Raw genomic sequence first — 15708 nt, 5'->3', positions numbered from 1 at the left:
CATTTATGAGTGGACAAAAAAGGTGTGGAGAAAGGGAGCAGAGGTCTTGGCCTGAATCAAGGGGAGTGGCCACATTTAGTGTGGGGAAGAACAAGAAGGGCCAGGGAGGAAGACAAAGAAGGCAAAACCAGAACAATGAAATGGTACAAGAGTTTCAGAGGAAAGAGTGGGCTTAGCATTATCAGATGTTGAAGGGACAAGGGTGAAATCTGAGAGAAGGCTTTTGAAATAAGCTATAGATTTTCACTGTGCAACAGGTCTGATTTCAGATGTGCAGCAAGTATGAAATACACATGGAATTCAAAGACAACACAAAAGAGAAAAAAGGAATGTAAAATATCTCAACATTTCTTAATATTCACTACATATTAAAATAATAATCCTTCAGATACTTAGGTTAAACAAAATACACCCTTCAAATTAATTTCATTTATTCCTTTTTACTGTGATTACTAAAAAATTTAAAATTATGTATATGGATCACATTCGTGGCTCACATTATATTTCTTTTTTTGTGGTTTATTTTTGTTTTGTTTTTCAACTAAACACCTCACTTAAAAAGATTATCACACTGGATTTTTTAAAAAGTATTTACTGCTAACAAGAGACACAAGAGACACATTTTAAATATTAGTACACAGAAAGGCTAAAAATAAAAGGATAAAAAATACACTATGCAACACTAAAAAGGCAGCTTAACTAATAAAGTTTAATATCTAATTTAGACAGTACAAACTGACATAAAACTCAAGATGAGGGCATGAAATCTTGAATAATAAAATTGTATTGTTAAGATTTGGAATGTATCTTAGTAACTGATGCCCAGGGTGAATTGTTTCTTTCTCTCTTTCTTGCTTTAGTCAGAGATTTCAGTGCCTAAGAGGAATGAGTAATATTGAATGCATAGACAGAGAAGGAAGAGGAGTCCACAAAGGATTGTGGGAAGGGGGAAACAGGAATAAAGGCAATACAACAAAACCAACAAAAACTCATGAGAGTTCAGAGATTCAAGGAGAAAGATTAAGATAAGCACCAGGAAATAATCCACCGAAGGCACAATTAGAAACCAGACCTCAGTGGGTTTGACTGGGGAAGGTGAAGGAGTAGTAACTGTAGCCCATTCTTTTAAGAAGTCTGGCTATTAAAGGAAGGATATAAGAGTAGTGACTACAGAAAGATACAGGATTAAGAAGTAGCTTTCCTTTCTGAAAATGAGAGTAATTTAAGCATATTTTTATCCTAAAAGAACCAGGTGACAGGGAGAAGACCCAGAAAAGAGACAGAACATTTGATAAACAAGGTCTCTGAAGAAGCTGCAGCTCTGGATAGGAAGAGGACTTATTTCTTTGATATGGGAAGAGATGCAAAGTGATTAAGGTGGAGAAGTTTGTAACTAGTAGTAATAAGTAGATGAAGCTGTGGCCTGATAACTTGGTGGGAGGAGGGGAAGTAATTCATTTTTATTGTATTTTACAAAAGCATTGGTCTGTGACAGACTGGGGGAAACATTAACTGGTCCTATACCACGATTAGGTGAGAAGCATTATGCTAGACCATCAAGGCTAGAGTATGCCAGAAAAGATGGTGTAGGAGTGCAGACAGGAAAAAAGTCAAGGCAGACTAAGAACTATGATGCTATGGTTAGTTTGCCTGTTTAAGAAGAGAGGGTTGCATGAGTAGATGTTGGAATTTGAGATAAAGAGATAATAGTGATGTGAAAGTATCAAGGATGCCAAAGTATCAAGAAAAGTGGGAGAAGGGCCAGAAAACAGGCAGTGACAGCAAGGAGAGCAGCAAGAGGGTGGTACTGACAGTGATTATTAATCTTGATCAAGTAGAAACAATTTGCTACAAAGAACAGAAAATTAGGTCCCATTCCTAGTGAGTAGATTCTTCATCTGATTTTACTAGAAAGAATATCTCATCCAGCCAGAAACCGCATACTCTGGCTGAGATCACTGGATTACAAAAATCTTTCCCCAACTGCAAGTTTCCATCATGCAAAATTTTAGCACACATACCTTTTCAGCAACTGTGCGCATTTCAGTTCCAGTATATGCAAATTTGGAGTCACTCCTACTGGGAATAAATTAGAAAAAAAAAAAGGAAATGGGGTTTGGAATATAAAAAGGAATTAAAGCAAAATAACAGGATTAACTGTTTTTGCAATGAAATCTTAGCAGAGACCAAACAAGAGGAGGGAAACTGAATTGAGGCTAGAGCTGCACTCTCTATATCCGTTAGAAGCAATCTGGGACACATGCACAAGTGGCTGAGTGTATAAAGTTATAATGGACAAAGCTAAATTCCTGGAATCCTGGGAATTAAGGAGGTGGGCTTGAGAAGTACACTATGGTATGATTTGAAGTTTAAATTAAAATGTTACCGAAAGGTTTCACCACGTCAAGTATTGAAGCTACTGGGGATCTCTGAGATCACTGAGGTCCATCAGGAGGAAAGGCAATGTCACTGTCAATTTACGTGAAGGAATGGATCAATGGGGAAATGCCTCTAAACGTATATGCTCTCTGTCACAAAGAAAATTACTGATATCTCACTGGCATTTAAGGGGAGACAGAACATGAAATACACTGAGCAAGGCCAGGTGTGGTGGCTCACGCCTGAAATCCCACCACTTTGGGAGGTCGCGGTGGGCAGATTGCTTGAGCCCAGGATTTCGAGACCAGCCTGGCCAACATGGTGAAACCCCATCTGTACAAAAAAAAAAAAAAAAAAAAAAAATAGCCGGGTGTGGTGGCGGGCACCTGTAATCTCAGCTATTCGGGAGGCTGAGGCATGAGAATCGCTTGAACCTGGGAGGCGGAGGTTGCAGTGAGCAGAGATCGCGTCACTGCACTCCAGCCTGGGCGACAGAGTGAGACTCTGTCTCACCCCTAAAACGCAACAATTATGATAATGCTTATTAAGATGTTTATCCCATATCTCAACTGAATAGGAGGTAAGGCAGAAACCAAAGTTCAAGGTTGTATCATTGAGGGAGCCCCGGAGTGATAATGGTAATTAATTTAAGACACGATCCGGACACAATACTGCCAAAGTCGCCACAATTTTAGGTTAACAATGACTTAGAGATTATAAAATATGAGTAAATAAATACAGTCTTACCTTGTATCATCGTTCAACTAGAGTGGGAAAAAGCAAAAAACATTATTGATCACATTACGTTTGTTTGACATATATGGATGCAGATTATATGACAATTAGGTCATGTGTTCACGCACATGGTATGAAAGACTGGAGAATTACTTTAGACTGTAAACAGCTAAACAGTATTTCCTCATCCTCTTTGGCCCCTCCTCAACACAATGCAGCGGAAACTTTTGCTTCCTTCAAGTCCTGCACCTCCTGTTAGGCTCTTCCATACCCTTCAAATGCTTTGGTTGATATCTCTGCTCCCTAGACAGAAGACTCGAGGCGAGGCAAGGGGCTCTAACTGTGGTCAGCTGCTGCGTCGTAATACCCGGACATCCTCATTATACTCCAGTGTCTTTCTGACCTGCCTTGCAGTTTTGGTCAACGGGGCGAAAAGCGCAGATCTAAAGAGAAGCCCCAGGGTACAGGAGAAAGGGCAAGGTTCCCGGGGCCTGTACAGACCGCCGGGGGCTCGCAGGAGACTAAACAAGCGTCAGGCGGCCAGAAAAAACGGGGATCCCCGCGACAGAGCTATGTAAAGGGTGTCCAAGGACCTAAATCGAGGATGCCTGTGGCCTCCGCAGCCCTGGGAGCTGCCAGCACCCACCCCGGGGACACACTGGGACTGCTCAGCAGGGTTCCATCCAGGCTAACAGACCTACTCACCTCCCCTATGCACAGCCCCATTACTTCCTCCTTCTCTGTGCTCAGAGCGTGGTTGAGACAAACGAGGAAAGCGTCAGACTCGAGATGAACCGCCTGCACCGCCTGCACCACCTGCACCGCCATCTTGGCCCGACCCTTCTCACGTCCGCCTCGGGCCCACTTGGTCCTGACCAACCGGGTGCTGCGGCGCAGCCTCCCCAGCGCCCAGCGCTGTGCGCTCCGCCCAGGCCTGGCCTTCGGCGCGCGGGTTCCTCGGGGGCGGGGCTTAGAGAGCGGGCGGGGCTGTGGGGGCGGGGCTGTGGGGGCGAGGAGGGGGCACCGGGCGCGAGGCTGGCGCGCGGGGGCGGGCCTTGGGGCGCGGGGGCGGGGCCCGCCCAGCAGCACCTGGGAAACGCCCGCGCGGTTTGGGGCAGGCGTGGCCGTCGGGGCGGAGGGCGGTGGCCGGCCGCGGTCCGGGCGTCAGGCCGGGCGGCGGGGGCGGCAGGGAGGCGGCGCTCTGGGGCCGCAGGCGGACGTACTCTGTGAGCGGCGCCCGGGCGCCTGGGCAGGCGCCTCCCGAGTACCGGCGCCCATTTTGCCCGCCCGCTAAGGAGACCGGTGCGCGGCCTACACGCTTGGGGGACAGCCCTTTAAGACGACATCTCCGCGAACGCCGGCCTCTTGAGCCAGGGGGACGCTCTTTTGAAAGTCAGTCCCAAAACAGTTAAGGTTTTATTTTATTTTGTTTTATTTCCAAGTCACAGCCCCCGAATCTCGTACAACTCTCCCTGGACCACTTCCGGTTGCCGGCCCGCGCCTCATAACTTCGGTTCGAGTGACCTCGGCCCGGGATGCCCCTCGGCTCACCCCGGGCTCACGTCGCGATCCTGGCTTGAGTGGCCCAGGGTGGGAGACCTGGAAGTTTTAGCCTAGCTGTTCTCAAGGCGGATTAATTAGCCCAAGAAACATTATATTCATGTGAGTAACCTTTTGCAGAAACAGTGTTATACTGTATCTGAAAAAGTATCACTCTTAAGCTTGGCTGCTGCTACTTTCTACAAAGGCTTTTAGGTAGCTATTTGTTGGATACAGGGAAGGGGAAATGGAGAACTTCAGTTTTTATTCAAGTTCGGATGTATCACATTAGGTATCCAGAATGCAAGTTTCCTCGGGTCTCCTTGTCTCGATATCAGACAGTAAAAATATATGTAAAAGTAATTTTTATTTCGAGGTATGTCAAACGTGCCAAGGATAAAAGTACAGATCTTCCAACTCACAAGTCTAGGAATCACACGTGGATTTTGAAAGCGATTCTAAATCAAAGCACAATATATGCCGTGCCGCCTCCACAGCCCGTCCGTGTTCGTGTCTTTGATTTGGTTTTCTACTTTGTGTAGTTTTTAAGCCAGGCAGGTATGGCAGTACTGGAAAGGGAACATTCCCAAGGTGCTACTTGAAGTGTTGATGCTTTGCTCTTTTCTCCCAAGTCAGTTCCAACCCAAGTGTCCCCACACATAGGGTCCCCATCCAGTGCAACGATCTGTAATGTGCACGCCAGCAGCCTCCGTTTTTACCTAACGATCTGTAAGGATCACATGGCACATCTTTCTATAATTAATTTGATCATGATGAAGGTTGGAAAATTTTCGTGTGCAGTTACATTGGACCTGTCTAAATTTTCTCTTGTTTCAATTTTATATCATATGTTATTTTCAGTTACTGTTTGTGGCTAGTATGCCCCGTCCTGATGGAGCAGGAACGGTTGTTCTTATTATTATGATATTAACATTTGGTGATGGGATATAGTGCCTTTAGGCACTTTCAAGAAGAAAAATACCTTTTGTTTTCGGCGGTAGTCAATCTCATATTCCAGAATGAGGTTCACTAACTTTTCTAATGTTCATGGCTGCCTTTTACAGCTCCAGGCATTTAATTGGAGTAGAACAAAATTATTAACATTTATGGCAAGCTTATTATATGCTAGATACTAAGCATTTATATGCCTGGTACATGTAAACTGCCCCATTTGGAGTCAAGCTCAACAACTTCCCCACTGTGTGACCTTGAGCAAGTTACCTAACTTCTCTGTGCCTTACTTTTCCTCACGTTTAAGTGGGGATGATAATAATTCTGCCCACCTCATAGCGCCCTGTGAAGATTGTGAAAATTAAATGAGTCAATATATGTAAACATATAGGAAATGCTAAATAAAGACTATCATGATTAATATGTTCTTTAATTCTCATTTTACACCTCAGGAAACTGAGGTGGAGAGACGTTAACTTGTCCAAGGTTACAAAGCTAGTAAGTGACAGACTCAGGACTCATACACAGGCCTGGGCCTGTGTTCTTGGTAATTTCACTCATTGTAATTGGACGAGTTTATTAATTGACTTCTAATAAAATAAGTGTATTCAACTGATCAATGTTTAAAAACTGTTCATCAACCTGGCAATTAAAGCAAACTATACTTTTTTTTAAAAAGACACAAAAGAATTTATTCTGTAAAGGAAAAATGATAGTTTTACTTAGATTACTACCTAAGGAAGCCCTTCTATCTTATATGTCATCCATTTAAAACCTAATTTACAAAATGCCTTACTAAGAAATTGTCTGTCTTGGCCAGTGTGCTCTCTGGCCCCGAAATCAAGGTGACCCTCATGGGGACAATCTCTTCTAGTGGATGATAAAGTTATGCAGTTATCTAAACATTTTTGGAATTCATTTGTATTTGCAGCTGGCAGTATTCCTTGAGTTGAGTTGCACAAGTTTATATTCCATGTATTGTATTGCACCTTGTACCTAAGTCTATGTTGAGGTTTTAAAAGATTCGTCTTAGTTCGAGAAGTCCTGAATTTTGTAAACAAGTATCATGTGCAAATAAAATGTTCTCTAGTCAAATAAATTTGGGAAATGTTAACATAAAGTTTCTTTACTGCATAACTTGCCAGAACAGTTACTACACTAATGTGCTTTATGACTCTCCAAGATTCCCAAACTTATTTGACCAAGGAAAATGTTGGGAGCAAGTTTTCTAAGAATCACATTTTTCCACTCATAAAACCTGTGATATTATAGGCTTTGATCTGAATCCCTCTCCCTCAGCCTTTGCATTTCTCTGCTGAGGACTTTGTTCATGCTCATATGGTGACTTCTCTGTCCCTTGATCACTGCAGTTGTCTTTCTCTGGGCCTGCATGCCCTCTGAATGCTAGCACACACAATTCCAGGATACTGTGCTGAGAGGTGGTTCCCAGGCTCATCCCGCTGATGCCCAGCATGTTGACCTTTGGGTCACAGCAGCACATCACACTGCCTTTCTTCTGAGAATATTTTGTAGTGACTCATAGCCCTCTTTGTAGTGACTCAGTAACTCAGACCATCATCTCCAAACTCTTTGCCCTCTATTCCACTGGCATTATTTCCTTTTAACGTCAGTATAACCAATGCAATTTTGTTTTCCATTCAAAACAAATTTAAATGTCAACATGTTGGTTGTTGCTAGGACTTATCTATGAAGTTGAGATGGTCCTGAAACCCTTAACACATGGTTCCACTTTTTTAAAACAGTTATTGGCCACACTTAAGTCTTTTGTGCTTGAAATCCGAATTTAATATATTTTATTTTGACATTAGTATTTACCAGGTTTTTATTTGTATTTCTCTTTTCCAAAGCTCTGGGAAGGAGGAGAGGCAAAACAACTGTATCTGCAAATGGGAAAAAAAGGGGGGCTTTGGAAAAAAAATTATATATAGCCAGAGGCTTATGCCTAGAGAATCAATCTCTACCCACGTATACATAGCCAATCATGACAACCACTGTGGCGTTCCTTTGTTTCCCTTCCCTACCCACCATACATATACACCTGTTCACAGAAACATTGCTTGACCAGTACCTGAGACTTGGGGTGCCCAGAACTGTATCATTCCTGCTATTGAGCAGAATACAATACTGTGCTTTAGGGAAGACAGGACTTGTGAAATAAGCAAAGCAAATGTGTAAGGTGATTTTGTTTAAATATAAATGCTACAGTAGTCAAAAGAGACAAGAATTTTCTAAAGTTTTCATAGAGGAGACAGGCACCTGGACTCTGCTATAATAGCACTAAGATAGGCAGAGAGGCCCAGGGAGGCATTTTAGGCAAGTGGAAAGCAAGAGCAAGGGTATGGAGCTAGAAATGAGCCTGGTATTTGGGGAAAGTTGGTCTCAACTGCAGTGGTAGTTGTAGTGCCTGCTGGAATTGGTGACATATAGAATGTAGCAGCTGAATAAGAGGAAGAAATCCAAGATAACTCATAATTTTTGAGTCTGCAGGATCAGGAATGGTGGTGTTGCCATTGAGAGATATCAGGATTTGGTTAAGGAGAAAGTTTAGACGAGTTTGAAATGAGAGAGCACATATGTATGAAAACTAAGACAGGAGCTTACACCAGGCTCAGAGTCAGATGCACTCAGGGTATAATGGGTGAAGCATCTGGTTGCTCTCGACAGTCTCACTTTGAGGACTCTTAACAACCACCCTCCCACGCTGCATTTCTTTTCCCACCTAATGAGAATAGGAGGTCTTTGTTTTGCGGGGCAGCTCCCCCAGTGCTGTATCTATACTCTGGCCAAAGGTAGAAATACAGTACAACTGCGCTATGATGCTCTGAGTAAGGTCTAGAAGATTCACTCATGCAAAATGCACATCAAGTTATTGTGAGGTCCTGAAATGAGATCTGGGGCTTGGGCAGAGGATCGTTATAGAGTTTGCCCTACCACTCAAATGCTTTGGGAGGTATGCTTCCTTTCACCTCTCAAATGTGCTTCTGGTCTTCTGGCTTAGGAAGTCAAAATTTAAACCTAGTCCTCTATGGAAAAATGGGCTCCTGTAACATCCTGCAGAATTATTAAAATAAAACAAGGACCTAGATGGATAACTTTCATTTGCACTCACTCAGCTCCAAATCAGCATGATCCCCAAAGTCTCTTGCAGCTCAGAAATTCAATGAAGCTAGCTTACTTTTCCTAACAAGAAAATCCCCTTCTGGAAATGCCCATCCGCTATTTGTGAACTTTCTTAGTAAACTGATAAATAGAACATTTGCCCTTAAAACAAACTTTCAATTTCAACTCTGAAAGACATGCATATATGTCCTTCAGAATCTTACCTTTTAAAATGGAAACTGCTTGGAAGTGGCTTTTACCTGGGGAATATGACATGCATGTGTCTGTTATACTGCCTTCCTGCCAAAATAAGTGTGTCCTTAGGCACGCTCTTTGCATATTCTATTGCTAACTACATTTTGCCAGACACTGCCTGTGAATGCAGTATGTGTGAGACCACTGCCCAGCTTCCTGTAGTGCTAGTCCTACATTTCCACAGAACTCCTCACCTAGCCAAATTCTTGAGCGCTTTGCAGTCAGCAGCACTACCTGAGGCTCTGCCTGAGTGTCACTTTAGTTGTCTTGCAGAAAGCTTCAGATGTCCTTGGTTCTATTTAGGTTGTGCAAATAGACATATGAGGTTTGGTTCTGGTTAGTGGTTGCTAGTACCAGATCACCTTGCTTACTGGTGAGTTCATTCAAACCCAAAAAGTCACACCTGTGTCCTGTGCGCGGGTGCTGCAGGCTTAGGTGGAGAAAAGCAGGGCTAGAATTGGAACCCAAAGCCCAGAATGGCAGGAGAGGATGTGGGGGCTCCACCCGATCACCTCTGGGTTCACCAAGAGGGTATCTACCGCGACGAATACCAGCGCACGTGGGTGGCCGTCGTGGAAGAGGTAACTGTTTACATTTTGCTTATTTCTTTGATTTTGCTTTCAAGTAACTTGGTTTCTATTCCAGTCTCAATATTCTGAAGTCTTTGGTTTTATTTTTGATCATTCCTTTCCATTAGGAGACGAGTTTCCTAAGGGCACGAGTCCAGCAAATTCAGGTTCCCTTAGGTGACGCAGCTAGGCCAAGTCACCTTCTTACCTCCCAGCTACCTCTCATGTGGCAACTCTACCCGGAGGAGCGCTACATGGATAACAACTCTCGCTTGTGGCAGATACAGCATCATTTAATGGTACACATGTTGCTTAATTATTTTCCATTGTATTGGGACTCTCGTAACAGAGTACTCCATAAACTTTTCTTTTTCTGACAGGTCAGGGGAGTACAGGAGCTGTTGCTTAAGCTTTTGCCTGATGACTAACCTGGTATGTATTTCTATTTCTCCTCTGTCCTCCCCCTCTTTGTTTTGGCTCTATTCAGTTGTGGTGATTTTAATGATTTTTTTTTCCAGGTGCTGGGATTCTACGAAGATATGCTCCTTTGTTCTGTTCAGTATTTGGCAATCACTTCATCCACTACTGCAGTGCACCCACCCTTGGGCCTGGGGGGAGGGAGTGGGTTGAAAAACTGCTCAAGAAACAGAAGTTTAGCAAGGGTCATGAAGAATACTGCAAGTGAAACTGCAGAGAGAGGTTACATAGGCAGAAAGCAAGTCAACAAAAGCACTTAGTCAGGATCCGTAACTTGAAATTGACTCCTTTGGAAATTGCCATAGAACCCTTAATGGACATCATCGGCTGGACCTGGGATCTGATGAATCCCACAAAAGTCAGCACCTTCTACAGAACAGATGCCCTGATCACCAAGGACTTGGTACTGATTTAGAGAGAAGAGAGCAGCTCCTAGCAGCATCAACATCTATTTGTCGCTTATTTGCCCTGCAGCAATTCACCTGCCTTTCCTTCTCCCATCCTGTAAATATCCTAGGTTTTGCTCCAGTGTTTCCCATCCCAGTACTGACCTAATTTGGATCTACTGAGTATTTAGAGGGCTCTGAAAAGAGATATGCATTGATGAAATTAGCTACAAAGGCTTGTGGGCCTTTTTTCTATCTGAAATCGTGTCTTCAAATTACTGGAAGTTGCTGATCAAAATTGTGGGCTCTTGAATTCATTCTCTGATTACAGATATTTTAAATAAGCTGGTTTCTATAAGAACTTCAAGAAAAACCATTTTAGCTGCTTAACTGGCACCTTTCTCAGGAAGTAATAACACCAAATATTGCTGATTCCTAGGAAAACATTTACTACTTGTAAAGAATTTCCTGAGTTAAAGTAGTTATAACAGTTTATATACATTAAAAGTGAGGTTTTACTTTAAAAAAGAAAGTCTTGGGAATAATAGCTACCATGTATTGAGTCCTTTCCAGGCACTATTGTATGTACTTTATATACTTTATCACATTTAATCCTCCTGTCAATGCTTTGAGGTAGGTATGATTCCCATTTTATATATGAGTAATAAAAAAAGCTCAAGGAGTTTAATCATTTATCAAGGGTTTCTTCTGCGAATGATAGAGCCAGGCTGCGCCGTCGGCTCCTCTAGCCTAACGTTGGTTTACAGTATTCAAAAAGAGTTTATTGAATTCAAGGTTTTTTTTCCATGTAAAGCTATTTATATCTTCCAAGCCTAATGAAATGGATATTATAAAAATACAGTTGATTCATCCTATGTTTGGGAAGAGTATTTTTAGTCTAATTATTTTCCAGCAATTGTAAGGGCATACTGCTTGTCTCAGAAGAAAATTCCACGTAGAGGGGCTTTAAAGTCTTTATGGAAAAAAGGAAAATAAAAATCATTTTTCTTGTTTTAGTTTTCTGGATATGCCGCAGAAGGATCCGTGCCAGAAGCAAGCCTGTGAGATACAGAAATGTTTACAAGGTAGTATATTGTAAAATGCTTTAAAAATATTTTTCCACTGTGAACTAACTATAAGAGACCAATTATTCTTTTATCTGTATTAACTGTTTTTTAAGAATGTAACATATATGTAATTATCCTGAAGATTCTCTTCATTGTATCATCAAAGATGCAGAAAATAAAAAGTAATGTGATCAAAGCTAGGGGTTGTCACTCCAGGTGATTAGCATCACCTGGAGATCTTTAAAAACTTACCTAGAACAATTCAGACTTCCTAGGGCTAGGGTCTGGCTGGGAATCAGTCTAGAAAACTAACCAGGTGATTTTAATGCACAGCCAGAGTTGAAAATTAGCTAAGGAAAAGGGATTTTGTTGTTGTTGTTGTTGTTTTTTACTAAAAGGCTAGTTTTAAATTGGTTGGTTATACTTCACTGCAGCTGACAATTCACTTTTTAAAAGCAATCTGGAAGAGGTGGGGTTGGAATAACAATTGGAATGCAGGCTGCCAAAGTCATCAACTAACTCTTAAAGGCAGAAGTGAATGTCGACTAAAGCATATTTGAGGTGATTTGTCCATTTGTCCAGCTGCTAAGTTTGACCAAATGTTAGAGGATTTTAGTTTTCTAATCAGTGAATGACTGTTGCCAGAAGAGCAAATAGAAAAAACTATAAGGCTATCTGAATTTGAAAAAATTTTAATAAGTTTTCCCCACTAGTAAAGTAATAGATGGAGATGCATGGTCATGAAAATATAGAAAGGTATGAAGGAAAAATGTTCAGAATTCCCCCAAAGATTCACCACCAAAGAAATCCTTTGTTTGTGTATTTCCTTGGACTTTTAGCTTTCATTCTTGGACTTTTCATTTTTTGATGTTAGCAATATTTTATAAAATCTTTTAGATTAAAATCTGGATGTATAATAATGCCATTTTAGTCAAACTTCTTCCCTCCAACTTTAAGGAAAAGGAAAAAGTTTTTTGCATTTAATTCCTTCTCCCAAATAAATCCTTACCTTGTTTGAAATAACCCATGGCTAAGGGAAAAAATAAGTTAAAAAGAGCTGGTGACACCCCCTTGGCACAGTGTGGAAGGATTGAGAACTGGAAAGACTAAAAGATGACAAGCACCATTATAAGGACTTTATACATATTAAGCCTTTCATCCATGAGGTAGATGCTACTATGACCCCCATTTCATAAAGGGGAAAACAGACACAGAAGTTATGTAATTTGACTAGGGTCACATAGCTAGTAAGAGGTATGGTGGGAATTTGAACACCCCACCGAACCCCGCCCTTGGTCTAGCTCCAAAATCTGGACTGTTACCCACCTTGCTATACTGCCTTTCTAATCAGAATTGTCTTTCCTATCCTGAGCTAACTACCATGTACCCCATTTTAGTACTGGGGGACTCATTAACAGCAGCTGACCTAGAGCCTTTAGGTCAGGTCCTCCTTAACTTAGTGTTTATGTATAGTAGGGATCTGCAAATGTTTTATGAAAAAGGCCAAACAAGTAATATTTTAGGCTTTGGAGGCCAAAGGCTTTGTTGTATATATTGTATATGTGTTGTGTGTTTACAACCCTTTAAAAATCTAAAATCCATTCTTAGCTCCCAGCTGTAAAAACCGGCTGAATTTGACCCTAAGGCTGCAGTTTGCCAATTCCTGATGCACAGCCTTAGTAGGGGAGGTCCAACAATCAGCTTAAACTGTATGCAAAATAATGTGTGGTGTATGTGCATTTTCCTAAATCATCAAATTAGTGACCAGTAATAAAAATGATGTTAAAAACCAATGTCCTAGAAAAAGGTGCATACATGCTATTAACCTTAAAGGAAATTATATATTAAAATAGCTTTCGACCACTTTGTAAATCGTACTTTTCTTCCTAACGAACCTGTCGACAGGTCTCTAAATTAGAAAGAATTCAGTGGACTTTGGTATATCTTCTTTCTTCCAGTTCCATAGGTACTGAAAGTGAAAAGGGGTGGGAAGCACTGATCTAAACCTCCCTGTACCTTAGTCCTATGAGATCATGACTAGAATCTGCCTGTATGTTTTTCAGCCAACAGCTACATGGAATCAAAGTGTCAGGCTGTCATCCAAGAACTGCGTAAGTGTTGTGCTCAGTATCCCAAGGGAAGATCTGTCGTCTGTTCAGGATTTGAAAAAGAAGAGGAAGAAAACCTAACACTGAAGTCTGCATCATAGTTAAGTTCTGCTGAAGTGCTGCTCCATGTTTCCACCAAATGAATTTTTTTTATCCTCCTGACTTTCTTCAGGCCAGGTAGCAGCAAATAGCAAATGAAAAAGTCAGCTAGAAAAGTTAATGAATATGCCATCTATGCAGAACAGGCAGAAATATAAACACATTAAAAGACAAATATGTAGAATGTAATATACTGAGCTGCTAAAATAAACCTGTTTAAGAGAAAAATTTGGGTTTTGTACTAAATGTATTTTAAGACTATTAGATATAGAGTATTAATGAATTCTCTTGAAGTTCAAGCCACTAGTGCCATTCATCAAATTTAAGTCATATGAGGTATGTTAGGTGAAAGGACTCACTTCCAGCATCACAATTTTGACGGCTTTTTTTTTTTTTTTTTGAAATGGAGTCTCACTCTGTCACCCAGGCTACAGTGCAATGGTGCGATCTCGGCCCACCGCAATCTCTGCCTGCCGGGTTCACACAATTCTCCTGCCTCAGCCTCCCGAGTAGCTGGGATTATAGGCATGCACCACCACGCCTGGCTAATTTTTGTGTTTTTAGTAGACAGGGTTTCACCATGTTGGTCAGGCTGGTCTTGAACTCCTGACCTCGTGATCTGCCCACCTCGGCCTCCCAAAGTGCTGGGATTACAGGCGTGAGCCAATTTTGATACCTTTTATAGATTACATGCTAAACTAATTCAAAGTTTCCTTTAAACTAACTCATTACCTTTTGTACTTCCAAAAATGCAGAGCAAAAAGTGTCTTTCCAGATGCCAGTAAGAGCATTTCTTTCTGCTTTTGCATCCCCACCGCAGCGACTAACCAGGTAGGAAAGGCATAGAAATGATTCTTGTAATGCTTAATGATCCTTAATTTATCATGAAGGAACTGAAGAAAAAATTTTCATTGGAAGTCAGGTAGGCAGCAAGATAATTCAAACTTAGTTGGTTTATCTATTCTTTATATCCTGATAATAAAAATCTGTTACAGAGGATCCAGACAACATTAATACAAAGCTGCTGAATGAAGCCTGTTGACAGTTGTCAGTCACTTTAGGAAGTAGGAGGAGGCAGCATGCAACAGGCCATTTGCTTTCCTCAAATGGTTGCTTGAACCACCAAAGCCCGTCCTCTAAAAAAAAAAAAAAGATGACTAAAAGCAGGAACAATTTCTGCTAGGTCCCTGATGTTAAAATACCATGATTATTTGAGACCAACTGTTTTCTTTAAAGCAGCATTACTCAAAGTGTTTCTAGGAATTGCTGTAACCGGAAGGAAAAAAAAAAAAAGGCCTCTCTGGTCAGGTAAGTTTGGGGAATGCTAGGTTGCATACAAGTACACAAGTTAATTTCCTGTCAGACTTCAGAGCTTTCAAAAAACCTAAGTGAACCTGTTTTGCCGACAGCATCTCTGTGTGTGAATGCTCTCCAGAGAGACTTAAAGAAATGCTGCCTTAGAGACGTTTGGTCCACAAACCAGAGTGACAGAGCTAAATCCCCATGAAATTTAAATGAAGTCTTGTGTTAATAATAAAACAATAAAACATTATACAACTTTAATGTTATACCATCTACAAATCTAAATTACATTTAAAATTATCAGTTGACAGTTGTACTAGGATTTACATTAGGAATCACTACATGATCAAATAGATTGTTTTTCTGTGTTTTATTGCCAAGTTATTTTTACTGAGTTAACTACTCCAGTTTCAGACTCTTTTAAATGTTTTTATGCTAAAGTATATGTATTAGTCCATTGTTGCATTGCTATAAAAAGTGCCTGAGACTGGGTAATTTATAAATAAAAGAGGTTTAGTTGGCTCACAGTTCCATGGGCTGTACAGGAAGCATGGCACTAGTATCTGATGGGCTTCTGGGGACGCTTCAGGAAACTTACAGCCATGGCAGAAGGCAAAAGGGGAGTGAGCACTCCACATGGCCAAAGCAGGAGCAAGAGAGAGTGAGGGGTGAAGTGCCACACACTTTTAAATTACCAGATCTCATGAGAACTCACTATCAT

General features: G+C 41.3%; 3 protein-coding genes across 8 annotated transcripts in view; 2 read left to right on the top strand and 1 right to left on the bottom strand.

The window, feature by feature from the left end:
• The window catches only part of BRCC3 (BRCA1/BRCA2-containing complex subunit 3), a 53346-nt gene extending 49302 nt beyond the window's left edge, over nt 1–4044 (bottom strand). The window contains exons 1-3 of one of the 5 annotated variants that reach the window (XM_024240314.3): nt 3820–4044; nt 3127–3143; nt 2022–2079 (exon numbers count right to left, since the gene is read on the bottom strand). In XM_024240314.3, coding sequence (XP_024096082.1) covers nt 2022–2079; nt 3127–3143; nt 3820–3942 — 198 coding nt within the window. In that variant the 5' untranslated portion in view covers nt 3943–4044. 5 annotated transcript variants of the gene reach the window in all.
• Nucleotides 4045–4774: 730 nt separating this feature from the next.
• Nucleotides 4775–11491, top strand: MTCP1 (mature T cell proliferation 1). 2 transcript variants are annotated; one of them, XM_054545279.2, is made up of 4 exons: nt 4775–9560; nt 9677–9847; nt 9929–9980; nt 11429–11491. In XM_054545279.2, the coding sequence occupies exons 1-3, from the start codon at nt 9456–9458 to the stop codon at nt 9974–9976; spliced, it is 324 nt and encodes a 107-aa protein (XP_054401254.1). In that variant the 5' UTR covers nt 4775–9455; the 3' UTR covers nt 9977–9980; nt 11429–11491. The 2 variants fall into 2 exon arrangements, with proteins under 2 accessions (XP_054401254.1, XP_009233718.1); XM_009235443.4 differs by lacking the exon at nt 11429–11491 and adding an exon at nt 10067–10252.
• Nucleotides 11435–13913, top strand: CMC4 (C-X9-C motif containing 4). The gene is made up of 2 exons (XM_024240789.3): nt 11435–11496; nt 13542–13913. The coding sequence occupies exons 1-2, from the start codon at nt 11439–11441 to the stop codon at nt 13685–13687; spliced, it is 204 nt and encodes a 67-aa protein (XP_024096557.1). The 5' UTR covers nt 11435–11438; the 3' UTR covers nt 13688–13913.
• Nucleotides 13914–15708: the final 1795 nt, after the last annotated feature.

This window comes from Pongo abelii, chromosome X (genome assembly GCF_028885655.2).
Source record: "Pongo abelii isolate AG06213 chromosome X, NHGRI_mPonAbe1-v2.0_pri, whole genome shotgun sequence".
Taxonomy (NCBI): domain Eukaryota; kingdom Metazoa; phylum Chordata; class Mammalia; order Primates; family Hominidae; genus Pongo; species Pongo abelii.
This window is presented reverse-complemented; position numbering and strand designations above follow the sequence as displayed.